Raw genomic sequence first — 12,631 nt, 5'->3', positions numbered from 1 at the left:
TAGCCATATTTCAATTAACATTGCATCGTGCTGCATATTCTCTTGTCACTGACATATAATGAATGGCTGTGTTGATAATCTACCCATAAGATGTAAGTTATCAATATCGTTATTCAAAATAATAACAAAGTAATGGCCCTAACACTGAGCCCTGTGACACCCCGACTGAGATAGTTTGGTAGTTACTATTAGTATTCATGCAGTTGAAAAATTGTTTCCTATCTGTAAGATAACCTATAAACCAATCTAACACAACACCCCTTATTCCAGATTCTTCCAGTTTATTGATTACAATATCACAGTCAACTATATCGAAAGCCCTTTTAATATCTATAAATATACCCTGTGCTAATTGATCTAAATCCAAAGCTTCTTGAAATTAAATAACATCTTCGACAGCTTTGTAAATGCTTGAATTCTGTAACAATCCGTAATGATATTGGTAAAATAAATGATTACTAACTAGAAATGTTTATAATCTGTCTTCAATGATATACTCGAAACATTTTTAGCAAAAAAGGAACGATAGAGATAAAGTCCTATAATTATTATTTTCAGTTATATCTACTCCTTCACAGATAGGTAAGACCTTAAGTCCTTTAGGGACTTTACCCTCATGTATAGATCTTTTTTTACAATTTGATTTATGTTGCACCAACACAGATAGGTCTTATGGGGACCGTGGTATTGGAAAGTGCTAAGAATGTGAAGGAAGCGGCCGTGGCCTGATGTTAAAATGGGAAACCACGGAAAACCATCTTCAGGGCTGCCGGCAGTGAGGTTCGAACCCACTATCTCCCAAATGCAAGCTCAATGACAATTCTTAATTTTATTGTTGCTAATACAATTACAATTCTCGCTACTACGAATTTTTAAGTTCCCTATTGTACTACCAACTGCACTGTCATTGATTGGACTTAAAAACAGTTACTTGGGTCTTGCTCCTAAATTAAGAGGTTTATTAACCTAAATATTGCTGGCCAGATCTTTCCCTGTACTAATGAAATATTCATTGAATGTTGTAGAAATTGGTATTATATTAGTAACTATTGTCATGTGTTTTCAAATGAATATCTTTGCTATTGTATCTCCTGTTAAGATAACATTTATAACTTTCCACTGATTACTTGTGATTCTAAATTATACTCTCTGACTTTATCTTAAGTTTAGTAACTCTATTACACACCACTTTGTAATCTTTGTTCACTTGTTGTGATACGTAACCACGTCCCATTTTAATCGAAATTGGTGGCTCTTAATTTTACCGTTTAATTGATTTTTTAATGGTGAATACGTCCTAAAAGTTCAGGAGTTTTCCTTGAGCAAAGTGGTCTTGCTTTTTAAATACGAGTATTTTTCTGCTTTTTGTTTAGATTTGTAATCTCTATACTAGCATTTGTTATATGCTCAGTAATTTTTTAAACTGTACTCACAACAATCGTCTTCTGTAATCGTTAATGTATTTATGGACATATACTCGTCCATTTTCTTAATATTCGTTTTTTAATGCTATGTGGTTTCTAGCTATATCAGCATTGAGTGATATCTCTAAGTCACAAACCAACTTGTTATGATCACAAAAATCGTGGAAGATATTATATTAACTACAGAGGTAGTGGTGGTGATTATTGTTTTCAGAGGAAGTACAATTAGGCAACATCCTCTATATAACAGTAATGAGACAGAAAAAAATGGAAGGGATCTGACACTTCGAAGGCATTGGCCAAAAGGAGACAAGGGCCACAAAGTGCGGGAAAATAAGACTCCCTAGACATTGAGTGCTCTAATGCCGTCGGGGTCGGAAAAGAACAAGAGTTGACCAAGGGAGCTCGGTTAGGATAGATAAAAGTGAGGAGCCTGGCACAAATAAGTGGAAGCAATGCCAAGACTCAGCTAAGGGCCCCATTGTCACCAACACACGCTCCCAAGTTTAGAGCCTGGCACAAATAAGTGGAAGCAATGCCAGGACTCAGCTAAGGGCCCCATTGTCACCAACCCACGCTCCCAAGTTTAGAGCATGGCACAAATAAGTGGAAGCAATGCCAGGACTCAGCTAAGGGCCCCATTGTCACCAACCCACGCTCCCTAGTTTAGAGCCCCTGGGGCCTCTTTAGTCGCCTCTTACGACAGGCAGGGGATACCGTGGGTGTCATTGTAAAGCCCGCCCCCAAAGGGGTATATATTAATTACATTTACAACGTTTATTTATATACAGTATGCATGATCTATGAGAGACGTACTATTATTAGTGATTCTAGTGGGAAAGTTTGTATTGCAAACATTCCCGTTAAAGCTGTCATAGAGGTTCGTTAGACCTTAACAAAGTGAAGTCTTTTTCTTCTGCGTTTATTCCAGGAATCTCCTAATAAAATTATGAAATATTTCGAATATTGTACACAAGGCTTGTGATACAAATCACCCGTACTTCAAGTAATGGTGGATTATCAAGTATATTAACATACAACAGTTACATTGCTTTATAAGGCTTTTGATATAAATGACCGTTCCTCCCTCTCTCTTACGAATTCGAGAACAATCATATCACATCCCTTTAAGTTGTAATATTCCTCTTCTACCGGAAATAACCATGTTTCAACAATTGCTATAATGTCTGGAAATTGTAAATCATTAATTGATTTAGAGCAGGGCCTCTCAAACGCCCAAAATTTCACGCGTGCAAACAGCGGCGCAGAGTTGCTATGCACAGTGCATCGGTCCCACTCGGCTCGGCTCGGACCAACACTTCGTCTCTGGGCTACTCGGCTAAGCTCGGCTCAATTCGGTTCAACTCAGCTCGGATTTGGAGCGCTACTGAGGAAGTGAGGAAGAAGGAGACAGGGGGAGCGAGCGAGACAGGCGTGGGGAAAGAGAGAGACCGCGCTATTGCTCCAAATCGAGGAGTGGGGGTCTACACTCTGGCCAACCAAGCGAAGTCGTCTTTTGCACCGTGCACAGTGCATGCACCAGGCGTATGCACCCTGAGAGGCCCTGATATAGAGAAATCACTGTTGCGAATACTTCTGGCGTTGGCATAAGGTATTCGAAAGTGATTTCTTCTTTCACATAGTTCACGTAAATTTATTAACTGATGTTCAGTATATTCTATATTTTTATGAAAATCTAAAACAGGCTATTGACTTCCTTTTTGCGGGGGTTGGGGTGGGGGGCGTGGGGGTAAGATTTTAAATCTATGTAGACTCAAGTGGACACATATAATCAATACTCCTGATAAGTACAACATTAGAGGTGTCATCTTTCCTTCTTAAAAATTGCCCCTCTCTAGACCATACATACTCAAACCATTTCATTCGTCTTCTGCTCGCTTCAGAAATCTTCTTCCTTTTAGAATCAGGTGATCATTCATGTATATGGTCTGGTTGATGCATTGATGACAATTACTGAAGATGAAAGTCATGAATAACTCTCTTTTTTTCTATCTATTAACAAATTTCACAATTATCGGTCTTGGTTGGGACCTATTACCCGACAGAATTTTGCGAGCAATAATGTCGGCATCTTGCAGATCCAACAGCTTTACCAATATTCCCTGTTACACTGAAGAAATTTTCTCCTTGTACTTCCGGGACATCATGTCCTTCAATACTGTTCCACCGTAGATATTGGTCTAGTTGTCCTGTCTTTTTTTTTTTTTTTGCTAGGGGCTTTACGTCGCACCGACACAGATAAGTCTTATGGCGACGATGGGATAGGAAAGGCCTAGGAGTTGGAAGGAAGCGGCCGTGGCCTTAATTAAGGTACAGCCCCAGCATTTGCCTGGTGTGAAAATGGGAAACCACGTGTCCTGTCTCACTTTCTGACTTGTGTCGGGCATTTTCTAACTCTTGTTGGACTTCTTTGATGACATGTTTGCGTTTGGAGAGTTCCTCTCGTAAGTCACTTCCAATATTTGCGTTAATAGCAATACTCTCGTTTAGCTCATCGATTACTCTTCCACGTTGTTCTTGTTTGAGTCATCAGCCCATAGACTGGTTTGATGCAGCTCTCCATGCCACCCTATCCTGTGCTAACCGTTTCATTTCTACGTAACTATTGCATCCTACATCTGTTCTAATTTGCTTGTCATATTCATATCATGGTCTACCCCTACCGTTCTTACCGTTCTTACCACCTACACTTCCTTCGAAAACAAACTGAACAAGTCCTGGGTGTCTTAATATGAGTCCTATCATTCTATCTCTTCTTCTCGTCAAATTTAGCCAAATCGATCTCATCTCACCAATTCGATTCAGTACCTTTTCATTCGTGATTCGATCTATCCATCTCACTTTCAGCATTCTTCTGTAACACCACATTTCAAAAGCTTCTGTTCTCTTGCTTTCTGAGCTCGTTATCGTCCATGTTTCACATCCATACAATGTCACGCTACACACGAAAGTCTTCAAAAACATCTTTCTAATTCCTATATCAATGTTTGAAGTAAGCACATTTCTTTTCTTAAGAAAGCTCTTCCTTGCTTGCGCTAGTCTGCATCTTATGTCCTCCTTACTTCTGCCATCGTTAGTTATTTTACTATCCAAGTAATTCATCCACTTCCTTTAAGACTTCATTTCCTAATCTAATATTTCCTGCATCACTTGCCTTCGTTCGACTGCACTCCATTACTTTTGTTTTGGACTTATTTATTTTCAACTTGTACTCCTTACCCAAGACTTCGTCCATACCATTCAGCAGCTTCTCGAGATCCTCTGCAGTCTCAGATAAAATAACAATATCATCGGCAAATCTCAAGGTTTTGATTTCCTCTCCTTGGATTCTGATTCCCTTTCCAAATTCCTCCTTGATTTCCTTTACTGTCTGTTCCATATAAACATTGAAAAGGAGGGGTGACAAACCGCAGCCTTGCCTCACTCCTTTCTGGATTGCTGCTTCTTTTTAAAAGCCCTCGATTCTTATCACTGCAGACTCATTTTTAAACAGATTATAGATAATTCTTCGTTCTCGGTATCTGATCCCAATCACCTTCAGAATCTTAAATAGCTTGGTCCAGTCAACATTATCGAATGCCTTTTCTAGATCTACAAATGCCATGTACGTGGGCTTGTCCTTCTTGATTCGATCCTCTAAGATCAGACGTAAAGTCAGGATTGCTTCACGTGTTCCTACATTTCTTCTGAAGCTAAATTGATCATCTCCCAGCTCAGCTTCAACTTTTTTTTTTCCACTCTTCTGTAAATAATACGTGTTAAAATTTTGCAGGCATGAGATATTAAACTAATGGTGCGGTAGTTTTCACACCTGTCAGCACCAGCTTTCTAGGAAATAGGTATAACAACATTCTGCCGAAAATCGGATGGGACTTTTCCTGTCTCGTACATCTTGCACACTAAATGGAATAACCTTTCCATGCTGGTTTCTCCTAAGGCAGTCAGTAATTCAGAGGGAATGTTATCAATTCCAGGTGCCTTGTTCCTATTTAGGTCACTCACAGCTCTGTCAAACTCTGACCTCAAAATTGGGTCTCCCATTTCATCGGCATCAACAGCCTCTTCTTGTTCCAGAACCAAATTATCTACATCTTTACCTTGATACAACTGTTGGATATGTTCCTGCCATCTTTCTGCTTTGTCTTCTTTCCCTACGGGTGGTTTTCCATCTGAGCTCTTCATATTCATGCACCTAGATTTCCTTTCTCCAAAGGTTTCCTTGATTTTCCTGTATGCAGCATCTACCTTTCCTAGGACTATACAACCTTCGACATCCTTGCACTTCTCCTTCAGCCGTTCTTCCTTAGCTACCTTGCACTTTCTATCCACTTCATTCTTTAATCGCCTCTATTCTTTTCTGTCCTCTTTATTTCTAGCATTCTTGTATTTTCGTTGTTCATCAATTAGGTCTAGTATCTCCTGAGTTATCCACTGATTCTTAGTTGATCTTTTCTTCCTTCCTAACATTTCTTCAGCAGCCCTACTGACTTCATTTTTCATGACTCTCCACTTTTCCTCTATTGTGTTTCCTTCAGCCTTTTCATTTAGCCCTTGTGCCACATGTTCCTTGAAACAATCTCTAACACTCTCTTCTTTCAACTTATCTAGATCCCATCTTTTTGCATTCTTTCCTTTCTTCAATTTCTTCAACTTCAGATGGCATTTCATGACCAACAAGTTGTGGTCAGAGTCTACGTCTGCTCCTGGGAAAGTTTTGCAATCCAACACCTGGTTTCTGAATCTCTGCCGAATCATAATGAAATCTATTCGACACCTTCCAGTGTCTCCAGGTTTCGTCCACATATACAGCCGTCGTTTGTGGTGTTTGAACCAAGTATTGGCAAGGACTAAATCATGATCGGTGCAAAATTCAACCAGCTGTCTTCCTCTTTCGTTCCTTTGTCCCAATTCGAATTCTCCTACTGTATTACATTCTCTTCCTTGTTCTACCACTGCATTCCAGTCTCCCATCACAATTAGATTTTCACCGCCGTTTACACATTGTATTAAATCTTCTATCTCTTCATATATTATTTCGATTTCCTCATCATCTGCTGAACTAGTAGGCATATAGACCTGCACTATTGTGGTGGGCATTGATTTGGTGTCTATCTTGACGACAATAATTCTTTCACTATGCTGGTCGTAGTAGCTTACCCGCTGCCCTATTTTCTTATTCATTATTAAACCAACTCCCGCATTATCCCTGTTTGATTTCGTGTTGATATTTCGGTAGTCGCCTGACCAAAAATCCTGTTCTTCCTGCCAACGTACTTCACTTATACCAACTTTAGTCTATCCATCTCTCTTTTCAGATTCTCTAACCTACCACAACGATTCAAACTTCTAATATTCCACGCTCCGACTCGCAGAATGTCAGTATCCATCTTCCTGATGATCGCCCCCTCTCGTGCAGTCCCCAGTATCAACACAGCTAAGCCATGTTGGGTGTTAATACAAGGCCATATCAGTCAATCATCTAGACTGCCGCCCTTGCAACTTCCGAAAGGCTGCTACCCCCCTTTCGACGAACCATTCCTTAGTCTGGTCTCTCAACAGATACCCATCCGATATGGTTGCACCTGCGGCTCGGCTATCTGCTTCATTGGGACACGCAAGCCTCCCCACCGCGACAAGGTCACATGGTTCGCAGGGGAAAGCTCTGTCCACAAGCCGAGCTAACAGACTATCCAGAAAATACACTGACTGACAGAGCAAATGCAACACCAAGAAGGAGTGGTCAGAACTTTATGCCAATTGCAGGGTAGACTGACGTCACTGACGTATGCTCATGATGTGAAATGCGCCGCTGTGCTGCGCACGTAGCGAACGATAAATGGGACACGGCGTTGGCGAATGGGCCACTTCGTACCGTGATTTCTCAGCCGACAGTCATTGAAGAACTTGTTGTCGTGTGCCACAGGACACGTGTATAGCTAAGAATGCCAGGCCGCCGTCAACGGAGGCATTTCCAGCAGACAGACGACTTTACGAGGGGTATGGTGATCGGGCTGAGAAGGGCAGGTTGGTCGCTTCGTCAAATCGTAGCCGATACCCATAGGGATGTGTCCACGGTGCAGCGCCTGTGGCGAAGATGGTTGGCGCAGGGACATGTGGCACGTGGCACGTGCGAGGGGTCCAGGCGCAGCCCGAGTGACGTCAGCACGCGAGGATCGGCGCATCCGCCGCCAAGCGGTGGCAGCCCCGCACGCCACGTCAACCGCCATTCTTCAGCATGTGCAAGACACCCTGGCTGTTCCAATATCGACCAGAACAATTTCCCGTCGATTGGTTGAAGGAGGCCTGCACTCCCGGCTTCCGCTCAGAAGACTACCATTGACTCCACAGCATAGACGTGCACGCCTTGCATGGTGCCGGGCTAGAGCGATTTGGATGAGGGAATGGCGGAACGTCGTGTTCTCCGATGAGTCACGCTTCTGTTCTGTCAGTGATAGTCACCGCAGACGAGTGTGGCGTCGGCGTGGAGAAAGGTCAAATCCGGCAGTAACTGTGGAGGGCCCTACCGCTAGACAACGCGGCATCATGGTTTGGGGCGCTATTGCGTATGATTCCACGTCACCTCTAGTGCGTATTCAAGGCACGTTAAATGCCCACCGCTACGTGCAGCATGTGCTGCGGCCGGTGGCACTCCCGTACCTTCAGGGGGTGCCCAATGCTCTGTTTCAGCAGGACAATGCCCGCCCACACACTGCTCGCATCTCCCAACAGGCTCTACGAGGTGTACAGATGCTTCCGTGGCCAGCGTACTCTCCGGATCTCTCACCAATCGAACACGTGTGGGATCTCATTGGACGCCGTTTGCAAACTCTGCCCCAGCCTCGTACGGACGACCAACTGTGGCAAATGGTTGACAGAGAATGGAGAACCATCCCTCAGGACACCATCCGCACTCTTATTGACTCTGTACCTCGACGTGTTTCTGCGTGCATCGCCGCTCGCGGTGGTCCTACATCCTACTGAGTCGATGCCGTGCGCATTGTGTAACCTGCATATCGGTTTGAAATAAACATCAATTATTCGTCCGTGCCGTCTCTGTTTTTTCCCCAACTTTCATCCCTTTCGAACCACTCCTTCTTGGTGTTGCATTTGCTCTGTCAGTCAGTGTACATAATTATGTAAGTTTCTTCGCTACACGGATAAATATACGAGGGACGTATATGAAGTAGTCCAGACACTTGCAGGAGATCGGACATGCGCAAATTCAATATGGGGGTGTTGTGTGACGCTGTGTGGCGTTGAAGTGAAGAGTTTCGATTTCGCCACTCAAAAGCAAGTTTTCAAAAAGTGATCAGAATTCGTGGATTAAAATCGAGGTTGCCCGTGGTGAAAATGCATCAGAAAGTTATCGAGGATTACGTGAAGCCTATGGGGAGAAGGCCGGTTGCACGATGGGTCAATGTGTTTCGTGTGGGTCGGAATGAGACTGCGGGTCGGGCATCCATTCCTCAAGATAAGGTTGACATCGTGGGTGGTTTCACTTCCGTAGACCATCGATGGACTGTCCGGGAATTATCCGTAGAGGTCGATCTCAATCATCAAACGATGTGACACATACTGACGAAATGTCTCAACATGGGCATAATTGCGTCCCTTTTGGGTCCTACATCAGTTCACCGAGTACAGAAATGACACCAGTATGCTGGCATCTACCTGGACAGATACTGCAACGAAGGAGATGCATTTCTGCAGCGCATTGTCTCCCCTGATGAGTCGTGGGCACCCAGGTTCACCACGTCCACAGAAATTTCGATACTAGTCCAGCCGGGTGATTTATGCTGATTGTGTCATACGGCTACGAGGAGGTTATTCCTACGGATGCTGTGCCTGAGGGACAAACTGTCAACACTGGCTAGTATTGCCGATTTCCGGAGCGACATCTGCTTCCGGCTACGCAGTGCAAACGTCCACCCTATCGTGTTGCATGACAACGCACGCTGTCATGTCGCAAACACTGTCAAGCTCTTATTGCAACGGTGGCATTGGGAGGTCTTGGAACACTCTCCGTACTCACGCGATATGAGTTCTTGTGACTTCCAGTTGAAGGGGGCATTTGGGAGGCCAGTCTGCCAGCACCAGAGAGAAGTTAATAAACTAAAAGAAAGTGGTGCTATCTGCAGGCTAATACAATAGTACACACCGACTTTTGGCAAAAGGGGTGCGGGTGACTACACATCGAAAAATGAAGATATCGGCCAAAGAAAGACAAGGGCCACGAAGGTCGTGAAAATGAATCTCCCTTGGTCTCGAGTGCTCTAATACCGTCGGGGTCTGAAAATAAAAAGTTGACCAAGAGAGGGCGGATAGGATAGATGAAAGTGAGGAGCCTTTCACAAGTAAGAGGAAACAGTGCCGAGACTCAGCTAAGGGCCACATGCTCGCCAACCCACGCTCCGAAGTTGAGGGCCCCTGGGACCTCTTTCAGTCGCAGGTAGGGGATCACGTGGGTGTTATTCTATCGTCCACTCCCACAGGGGGAGTACAGATTCTTGAGTTATTCTCCTCTTCCAGGGGATACAGATAATGAAGGCATCGTTTCACTCCACCCACATGGAACATAAAGAATTCCCATAAATCGAAGTAAAAAGATTCGTGTAAATTTCTCCGCTGCACGGAAAAAACATAAAATCATGGATGTGTTTTGGGGCTTACAAGACGACAGAGTGAGTACGGATTGTTTGGTTGTTCTCCCCTTAGTAGCCTCTTACAAGGTGTACAGATAATACATTCACATGTGAGAGAAAGAGTTCCGATAGATCGAAAGAAATTAAGATTTTTCTCTTTCCTCCGCAGAGTTCAGAATTTTAATTTTAATGTCTTCCCGTTAAAATTATTAGCCATATCTTTGTTTATAGCCTCTCTTTATACGCCTGATATGTCCAATATCCACATCTTCCAAAAACATGACTTCCAGTCCACCAAAATGACGTCGTTCTACCAATCGTATTGCATATACTGGTTGCCTGGTTACGGTGTAGGTTTTCTGTCCACGCTAGTTTCATATAGACCCTCCAGACCAGAAACATGTTCTTGAGTTAGACAAAATAGCGTTCACGGCAGAGGTAAGAGCAGAGGTTGTGCTATTAGCATTTTCCTCCGCTTGGGTGCGGATGACTTCACTCCCGCTTATCTTTATATCCCTTGCACCGCTTGCTCGATATGCATCCGATGGCTGCTTATACTGCCTGCTCATGGCAACAAAATTAAATACTGTGTTTACATATACCCATAGTAGATGGCAGCACTAAATAGCCAGGTCCTGTTGGAATGAAATAGCGGAAAATAGGCTAGTACTATACTTGTTTTCAGTGAAATGGTGTACTGCCGTGTGCCTTTCTGTAAATCAAAGAAACGGAAGCCAGAATGCCGTGGTTCCTTCAAGCAGTGAACTGCGTCGAAAGCCAGGGAAGGAAATGGATTCCTTCTAACTATTCCGTTGTTTGCAATCTCCATTTCGTAAATGACGATTTCAAAATGACCAGTAAAGTTCGAAAATTAAAGATAGGATATGCACCAAGTATATTCTCTAACAATCCAGCGTATTAACAACTCCTAAGTTCGGCGAAGAGGAAGAGAAGTGACTCAAGCAGCGACACGTCTAACATGAGTTCTTCAAACATTATTGCAGAAAATGGTAAGCCTTATATAGGGTTTGACATTTATTTATCGTATGATGAATCAAAGTTATTTACACATACAATTTATATACACATTTGGTGGACAAATGTGCACGGTCACATGCTCGCACAATCTTACAATTCTAGGTCTAGTTCTCTGAACCATTCCTTTACTTTAACAGATGTATGATGATGTCTTTGTCGTTCCTCTGAAAGCACGAAGAGGGCAGTCAGCAAGGAGGCACCACATTCAAAATCTGCAGAGGTAGCCTGTAGTTCATACCCATTTTTGTAACAGATATCCACATCTGCCTTGTCCGGTTCTGATCCGGTTAATGATCCTCCACTGACGTCGCTTATAAAGGTCATCAACTAGATGTATTTTGGTTACTGAAGACTGCTTCCACTGGATTTTCCACGAGCTAGTAACTGTGAAGAAGGATCGTTCAAGGTTAACTGCCGTGCGCCACGGTGGTTTCCTTGATTTCAAGCGTTCATCTTCTGTTTGAGCAATATCTTGGTGAATGAGTAGCTCTGGATTCTGATGGATGTTTTTCCATACCGGTACCTTTAGAAGTGCTTCTGATCTTCTTAGGGCTGGAGATGGAATATTGCTGAGAACAGGAAGCCATAGTGTGTTCGTACACCGAATATATCCCGTGGTTATTCGCATAGCTTGGTTGAGTTGTGTGTGCACTATTGATCCAGGTTGGACAGCAGTATTCAGCAATATAATATGATAGAGCTAAGGCTGTGGATCGTGCTTCCCATGATGTACCAGCAATTATACAATCATACTGTTGAAATGAAATGACGTATGGCTTTTAGTGCCAGGAGATCCCAGGACGGGTTCGGTTCGCCAGGTGCAGGCCTTTTGATTTGACTCCCGTAGGGGACCTGCGTGTCGTGATGAGGATGAGGATGAGGATACACCCAGCCCCCGTGCCAGGAAAAGTAACCAATGATGGTTAAAATTCCCGACCCTGTCGGGAATCGAACGCGGGACCCCTGTGACCAAAGGCCAGTACGTTAACCATTTAGCCATGGAGCCGGATAATTATACTGTTAAAGTGAAAGTATAAATTAGACGAATATGCTGTCATAGAATTATAATTCGTTTGTTAGGAATCTAAAGCCTTGTCAACATATTATTATTATTATTATTATTATTATTATTATTATTATTATTATTATTATTATAGTCTATATGTATGTATGTATGTATGTATGTATGTATGTATGTATGTATGTATGTATGTATGTATGTATGTATGTATGTATGTATGTATGTATGTCCAACCATTCTCCAGTTTCACTACGGGGTCTGGTATGAAGTGAGATGGAACTTCCTAGCGAGTTTTTATACCGGATGCCCTTCCAGACATCAACCTCATCAGAGCAGTTAATGAGATGAAATGAATGACGCGTTGTATGATAAAAGGAAGAGAGAGGGTGAAACCCGGTACCGGCACATAGCCTACTCCTGTCGAATAGCACCAACGGGTCTGATCAAGGCTTTACATCTCCATCCGACGGACGAATCACCATCAA

The 12,631-nt window shown here is 43.1% G+C and overlaps 1 protein-coding gene across 1 annotated transcript in view; it reads right to left on the bottom strand.

Moving 5' to 3' along the window:
- The window catches only part of LOC136866624 (uncharacterized), a 173,517-nt gene extending 162,068 nt beyond the window's left edge, over window positions 1–11,449 (bottom strand). The window contains exon 1 of the mRNA XM_068226781.1: window positions 11,220–11,449. Coding sequence (XP_068082882.1) covers window positions 11,220–11,449 — 230 coding nt within the window. The remainder of the gene's footprint in view (window positions 1–11,219) is intronic.
- Between the last annotated feature and the right edge of the window lie 1,182 nt (window positions 11,450–12,631).

Source organism: Anabrus simplex, chromosome 3, assembly GCF_040414725.1.
Source record: "Anabrus simplex isolate iqAnaSimp1 chromosome 3, ASM4041472v1, whole genome shotgun sequence".
In the NCBI taxonomy this organism is placed as follows: domain Eukaryota; kingdom Metazoa; phylum Arthropoda; class Insecta; order Orthoptera; family Tettigoniidae; genus Anabrus; species Anabrus simplex.
Note: the sequence above shows the minus strand (reverse complement) of the source record. Positions and strands in the feature narration are given on the sequence as shown.